Source organism: Neoarius graeffei, chromosome 13 (assembly GCF_027579695.1).
Source record: "Neoarius graeffei isolate fNeoGra1 chromosome 13, fNeoGra1.pri, whole genome shotgun sequence".
In the NCBI taxonomy this organism is placed as follows: domain Eukaryota; kingdom Metazoa; phylum Chordata; class Actinopteri; order Siluriformes; family Ariidae; genus Neoarius; species Neoarius graeffei.
This window is the reverse complement of record NC_083581.1, coordinates 46,346,465-46,354,199: the sequence shown is the minus strand read 5'-3', so window position 1 is coordinate 46,354,199 and position 7,735 is coordinate 46,346,465. Positions and strand designations below refer to the sequence as shown.

General features: G+C 44.5%; 1 protein-coding gene across 1 annotated transcript in view; it reads left to right on the top strand.

Moving 5' to 3' along the window:
* Positions 1–7,219, top strand: part of LOC132896792 (gastrula zinc finger protein XlCGF26.1-like) — a 15,158-nt gene extending 7,939 nt beyond the window's left edge. Inside the window, exons 3-4 of the mRNA XM_060937863.1 lie at positions 219–327; positions 5,052–7,219. Coding sequence (XP_060793846.1) covers positions 219–327; positions 5,052–6,628 — 1,686 coding nt within the window. The 3' untranslated portion in view covers positions 6,629–7,219. The remainder of the gene's footprint in view (positions 1–218; positions 328–5,051) is intronic.
* The last annotated feature ends 516 nt before the right edge of the window (positions 7,220–7,735 follow it).

Sequence of the window (7,735 nt, the reverse complement as noted above, 5' to 3'; positions counted from 1 at the left end):
CAGTGAGACCGGAGTAGCAGTCTGCAGTGGTGAAAAGGTTAAAAAAAAAAAAACCTTGAATATTTTCTTTTCTCCTGTAATCTGGTTAGGTGATTATTTCCTAAACACTCCTGGATGCTAACATTTGGAAGTTTGTTTCATGAATGAAAAAAGAAAACTGAATGTTTGATGCCCTTCTGTGCTAAATACAGGTTTTGTTGTTTCTTGGTAATGTTTAGCTCAATAAGGACCTGAAGACAGCGACTCGTACGAAGGCAGGTGGAAGGACACCTGTGAGAAACGTCTCCCCTGTGAACAAACAGAATGGAGAACTCCAGAAGAAACCTGGTAATAAGCCAAAACCTAAAGACAAAGACCATCTCTGTAAGATAACAGCAAATTAGTGCAGTTGGGGGCTAAAAAACAATAAATCCCTGTTTCACATATGCGGCTTCCTGTTACTGTTCCAGTGGTTGATTGCTACAGTGCTTAATGTTAATGGTTATTTGTTTCTCTTTCTGTAGTGCCATTAATCTGTAAAGTGTCCTTCAGTTGGTGAAAGGCACAGTATAAATTAAACTTGTTTTTGTCAATGTGAATGTTGGAAAAGATCAAAATATCAAAACATTGGAAAGATAATCAGGCAGCACAGTGGTGTAGTGGTTAGCGCTGTTGCCTCACAGCAAGAAGGTTCTGGGTTCAAGCCCAGTGGCTTACAGGGGCCTTTCTGTGTGGAGTCTGCATGGGTTTCCTCCGGGTGCTCCAGTTTCCCCCACAGTCCAAAGACTTGCAGGTTAGGCTAATTGATGGCTCTAAATTGACCATAGGTGTGAATGGTTGTTTGTCTCTATGTATCAGCCCCATGATGACCTGACGACTTGTCCAGGGTGTACCCCACCTCTCGCCCATAGTCAGCTGGGATATGCTCCAGCTTGCCCGCGACCCTGCAGTTACGGATAATGGATGGAAAGATAATCAGGCATTTTACCTGACCCAGTAACATTCCTGGTAGACTTGAGTATGAGCAAGAACCATGACTTCCTGTGTAATTTTAATGACTCATTATGGCCCTTTTCCACTACCCTTTTTCAGCTCACTTCAGCTCGCTTCAGCTCACTTCAGCCCGACACGGCTCGCGTTTCGACTACCAAAAACCAGCACGACTCAGCTCGTTTCAGCCCTGCTTAGCCCCTAAAACTCGCACCGTTTTGGAGTGGGGCTGAAGCGAGCCAAACCGTGCCGACTGAGGTTGGGGGCGTGAGCAGACACTCCCCTGTGCACTGATTGGTGAGGAGGAGTGTCCTCACATGCCCACACACGCCCCGCGAGCGCGCTGGGATCTGTAAACACTGTAAACCCGGAAGGAGAATAATTACGAATTACGAGAATTTCTGAAGCCTTATGCGCCTCGCCTCATCTATACGCTCTTGCCAGTATCTGTCCGCGTTGTCGGTGACAACAAGCCACAGCACCAAGACCAGCAACACTAACGACTCCATGTCCTCCATGTTTATTGTTTACTATTCGGGTCGTGAGACTACCGCTTAAAAGCTCACTGAATCAGTGACATACAGAGCATCGTGGACGAGTTCGCGGAGCGCAAGGCTCGTCGTATGCCCTTCAAATAATGCGCGCAGTAGGCTATTGATGTTTTATTATGAGCCATGTACAGTATGTCGCCTAATGTTTTTTTGTTTCTGAGTTACATGTTCGTTTGAAGGACTTAATGTACAAAATAACATAGTTGCACCCCGTAGTGTTGAAATTGGTAAACACAGTGCATTCAGTGAGGTTTGCACCGCCCTCCTTTTATTTCTGACTCTTCCTGTCACCACTCTGAGCGCTCATTCGTATGCCCTTCAAATAATGTGCGCAGTATAGGCTATTGATGTTTTATTATGAGCCATGTACAGTATCCTAATGTTTTTTGTTTCTGAGTTACATGTTCGTTTGAAGGACTTGATGTACTAAATAACATAGTTGCACCCGGTAGTGTTGAAATTGGTAAACACCGCAGTTGCGGACATTTTGTAGCCTAAAATGATGTTATGATAAGCTTTAATAAAGGGCCCGGTCATTTGCCCCGCCCCCGGCCCGGCTCTGATTTGTTCCGCCACTGTCACTGATGTCACTGTTTGCGCTGCTTAACGACATCACGTGACGTCCACCCACTTTCGCTAACTCCACCCAATGTGTCCACCCACTTCCAGCCAGCACGGTTCAGCGCGGTTGTAGTCGAAATGCAACTCCAACAGCCCCGCTCAGCTCGACTCAGCTCGACTCGGCACGGCACGGCTCAGCCGCGTTTGTAGTGGAAAAGCGGCATTAGTCCCATGGGTTGCTTAAACGTGAGGAAGATGTAAGCTAATGGATCAGTGAACGTTGTTAAGAAGGAAATATCTGGAAATGGAGAATGATTTCAAAACTTAACAGCTTTCAACTGTGAGCAGTTAAAGAAATCGTTAGTCCAGCATGCACTAAAATTTCTATTTTACACCCAAACATTAATTTTATTAAAAAGAAAATTCTGGCTGATTTGTTTAAGTGCTTGTGTAAAGTTGAACAGTTGTGCACATATAGTCATGTCCAAAAGTATTTGGGCAGTGAAACAATTTTCATAATTTTGTCTCTGTGCACCACTCCAATGGATTTGAAATGAAGCCATCAAGATGCAGATGAAGTGTCGAATTTCTGTTCTAATTCAAGAGGTTTAACAAAAATATTGCATCAACCATTTAGGAATTACAGCCATTTTTTACATAATCCCTCCATTTTCACAGGCTCAAAAGTAATTGGACAATCTAGCATAATGTTTATATTCATAATTAATACTTGGATGCAAATATTTTGCAGTCAGAAACACCTGAAGTCTGACACCCATGGACACCACCAAATGCTTTCTGACTTCTCTTTTGTCTTCAGTAAGTGAAGAGCATGCTCAGTTGGGTTGCCTGACTCGGCCATTGAAGAAGAACATTCTATTTCTTTGTCTTAAGCTCTTGGGTTGCTTTCGTGGTATGTTTTGGGTCATTATCCATCTGTACTGTGAAGCGCTGTCAGTTTTGCAGCATTTGACTGAATCTGAGCAGAAAGTATAGCTCTATGCTCATCTGTGGGCTAAGGGCTTAAGTAAGTACTTCGGTACTTCAGAATTCCTCCTGCTACTTCTGTTAGCAGTCACTTCATCACTAAACACCAGCAACCCATTTCCACTGACCGCCATATCAAGCCCATGTCTGCCGTGTTTAACAGATGATGTGGTTATGCTTTGGATCATGAGCCCTTCATTTCCTTCTCCATACGCTTCTCTTCCCATAATTCTGGTACAAGTTAATCTTGGTTTCATCTGTTCAATAAATCTCATTCCAGAACTGGCTAAGCTTTCTAGCAAAGTCTAATCTGGCCTTTCTCTTCTTGAGTGTTACCAGTGGTTTCCATCTTGAGGTAAACCCTCTGTATTTACATCCATGAAAGCATCTCTTGATTGTAGACTTCGACAGTGATGAACATTCTTGACGAAGTAGGCCTTTGTCTTGGCTAGATGTTGCGAAGCAGTTTTTCTTCAGTAAGGAAATAATTCTACGATCATCTACTTTAGTTATCTTCTGTGGTCTTCCAGGACGTTTGGTGTTGCTGAGCTCGCCAGTGCATTCCTTCTTTTTAAAGATGTACCAGGTTGATTTGGCCACATCTAAACTTTCTCCGAGATCTCTGATAGATGTTTTTTTTTTCCTCCTCTTTTCTTTACTCCTCCTTCACTTGCATCAACACCCCTTTGGACCACATATTGAGAGTTCTCATGAACAGCTGCCAAATGCAATTTCAACACCTTAGAATCCGCTCCAGGCTTTTTATCCCCTTAATTTGTCAAGAAATGATGAGGAAAAAGGCCACACCTGGCCATGAAACTACTTATAAGTCAGTTGTCTAGTTTTGAGTCTGTGAAAATGGAGGGACAATGATGAATAAAGGCTGTAATCCTTAAATGGTTAATGCGATATTTTTGTTAAAACTCTTTGAATTAAAATTGAAAATCTTCACTCATGTCTTGACTGCCTCATTTCAAATCCATTGTGAAGTACAGAGGCAAAATTAGGAAGATTGTCACTGTCCACATACTTATGAACCTGACTATCTTGCCCTTAAAACTAAGTGATATGACTTCTGCTGGGCAATTGTTACTTTCTTGGCAACTACCATCTTTCTTGCTCCCTTTCCAAATTTGTTTATGCATGTACAGCCCTGAGCTATATGCTGCCTTTCCACTACCAACGCGGTTGAGTGGGGCTGTTGGAGTTGCATTTCGACTACAACCGCGCTGAACCGTGCTGGCTGGAAGTGGGTGGACACATTGGGTGGAGTTAGCGAAAGTGGGTGGATGTCACGTGATGTCGTTAGGTGGTGCAAACAGTGACATCAGTGATCTTTTAAGCGGTAGTCTCACGACCCGGATAGTAAACAATAAACATGGAGTCGTTAGTGTTGATGGTCTTGGTGCTGTGGCTTGTTGTCACTGACAACGCCAACAGATACTGGCAAGAGCGTGTAGATGAGGCGAGGCGCATAAGGCTTCAGAAATTCTCGTAATTCTTCTTCCGGGTTTACGGTGTTTACAGATCCCAGCGTGCTCGCGGGGTGTGTGTGTGGGCATGTGAGGACACTCCTCCTCACCAATCAGTGCACAGGGGAGTGTCTCCTCATGCCCCTAGCCCCACTCGGCTCGGTTTGGCTCGCTTCAGCCCCACTCCAAAACCGTGCGAGTTTTGGGTGCTAAGCAGGGCTGAAGCGAGCTGAGTCGTGCTGCTCTAAGGTAGTCGACACGCGAGCCGTGTCAGGCTGAAGTGAGCTGAAAAAGGGTAGTGGAAAAGGGCCATTAGACTCCTGCTGTGTGTTAAAGCAGACTAGGTTGGGTTTCATGAATACCAGCAGTTTCAGTTGCCAGACTTTACAAGAGCTGACTTATGACTCTGATTATGCATAATTTTAGCACCATTCACAAATATATTCATCACTTTGTTGGCATATCACATTAATTCCTATCCCCTTTTTTTTTTTTTTTTTCTCCCCTCTAGACATGGACAGCAGCTTCTTGCAAGTCTTCTCCTGCTCCTTGTGTGCACTATCCTTTACAGCTCAAATTTATCTCCACAAGCACATCCGGCGCTGCCATTACGAAGAATATGTGAGGTTACTTAAAGCAGGCGAGGTTAAATATGAGAATCTTGCAAGGAGATACAGTAGACCGCAAACATCCTCCGGTACTACCGAATCTCAAAAACAATCGAAGAAACAAACTTGCCAGTGCTCAGATTGTGGGAAGAGTTTTAATCAACCAAGTCATCTGGAAATACACCAGCGCGTTCACACAGGAGAAAAACCGTATCGCTGTTCACAGTGTGGGAAGAGTTTTACACAAAAGAGTCACCTCCGAACGCACCAGCGCATTCACACTAGCGAAAGGCCATATAGCTGCTCAGAGTGTGGGAAGAGCTTTACTAATAACAGCGGTCTCCAAACACATCTGCGCGCGCACACGGGAGAAAAGCCATACAGCTGCTCCCAGTGTGGGACGAGTTTTACTCGCCAGACTTCTCTGCGACTACATCAGCGCATTCACACTGGAGAAAAACCGTATCACTGCTCACAGTGTGGAAAGAGTTTTAGCTACCAAACTTCTCTCGTGCTCCACCAGCGCATTCACACAGGAGACAAACCCCATCAGTGCTCAGAGTGTGGGAAAAGTTTCGGTCGACAGAATACTCTCAAAATGCATTTGCGCATTCACACAGGAGTGAAGCCTTATTACTGCGCCAAATGCGGAAAGAGTTTTACTTATCAGACAAGTCTCCAACAACACCAGCGCATTCATGCAGGGGTGAAGCCACATCACTGCTCACAGTGTGGCAAGAGTTTTAGCAGCAAACCTGCGCTCAAGAAGCATCAACACACTCACACCGGAGTGAAGCCGCATCACTGCTCACAGTGTGGGAAGAGCTTTACTCGAGAAAGTTATCTTAAACTACACCAGCGCATTCACACAGGAGAGAAGCCGTATCAGTGCTCAGTGTGTGACATGAGTTTTAGTCAACAGGGTCATCTTCGAAAACATCAACGTACTCACACAGGAGAGAAGCCATATCAGTGCTCATACTGCGATAAACAATTTATTGACACTGGTTCTCTGAAAATACACGAGCGTGTTCACACGGGAGAGAAACCGTATCGGTGTTCAGTGTGTGGAAAGAGTTTTACACAGCAAGGTAATCTCCAACTCCACCAGCAACGCATTCACATAGGCGAGAAGCCGTACAGCTGCTCCGAGTGCGGAAAGCGTTTTTGTGACCGCAGCTCTCTCAAAATACACCAACGCATCCATACGGGCGAGAAACCGTATCACTGCTCTGAGTGTGGGAGGAGTTTTACTGTTAAAAGTCACCTCCAAAGTCACCAGCGCATTCATACAGGAGAGAAGCCGTATCGCTGCTCACAGTGTGGAAAATGTTTTTCTACCTCGAGTTCCCTCAAAATACACAACCGCACTCACACAGGAGAGAAGCCGTATCAGTGCCCACAGTGCAAGAAGCGATTTACTGTCCAAAGTCATCTCAAAAGTCACCAGCGCGTTCACGCAGGAGAGAAGTCATCATGAGGATTCATGGTGGAGGTAGATTTACGAAACCGTTCGCAGCAGGACATGGGTCACAAACCTTTGTCAGATTGTAAAATCTAAAGATCTGTCACTTGGCAAGTATAGTTGGTAAAGATTTTTTATTTTTTTTTATTCCTTTACTCCTAGATTAATTATGGTTAAATGATTTTTTAAATCAGATTTGTGCTCCATTCTCATTTCAGTCATGACTTTGTTTAAAAAAAAAAAAAATAGTACACATGGTAAAGCTACTCATCATTAACATGTAAATTAGGGTGCTAAAAGTTATGTATACGAAACTGTAAGAACGCTAGTCACTCAGAGGGAGAAGGATTTTCCTTACTAGCACTCGTATGACCAACTTTCTTATCAGCCATAACATTATGACCACTGACAGGTGAAGTGAATGAACTGTAATGAAATAATCAAATGTTAAAGACATGCAGTTAGGTTAACATAGGACGGCCTTGGGCTGAAGTGCCCAAGAGTGGGGGCGCGTACGTATGCAGCAGCTTTGCTCTCCTGTGATGAACTAAATTTCGTTGTACATTTGTGCAGTGACAATAAAGGCATTCTATTCTATAACAGAAAGGTGTCCGCATTCACTTTTTCAGCAGCTTGTGCTACCACTTTTGGTCGGTACTAACCACTGCATACCGGGAACACCACACAAGGTGTGCCATTTTGGAGATACTCAGACCCAGCCATCTAGCCATCACAATTTGGCCCTTGTCAAAGTCACTCATGCCCCTTTTCCACCAAAGCAGTTCCAGGGCTGGTTCGGGGCCAGTGCTTAGTTTGGAACCGGGTTTTCTGTTTCCACTGACAAAGAACTGGCTCTGGGGCCAGAAAAACCGGTTCCAGGCTAGCACCAACTCTTTGCTGGGCCAGAGGAAAGAACCGCTTACGTCAGCAGGGGGGCAGAGTTGTTAAGACCAACAACAATAAGACCGCGAAAGATCGCCATTTTTAAGCGATGAGAAGCAGCAGCTGTACAAACGCGAAGTCATTTATTATTGTTGTTGCTGCTGCTTCTTCCGTGGTGTTTTTGCTTCGATATTCGCGCCAAGGTTTATGCAAATGTAGTGACGTAACTGACGTATACAG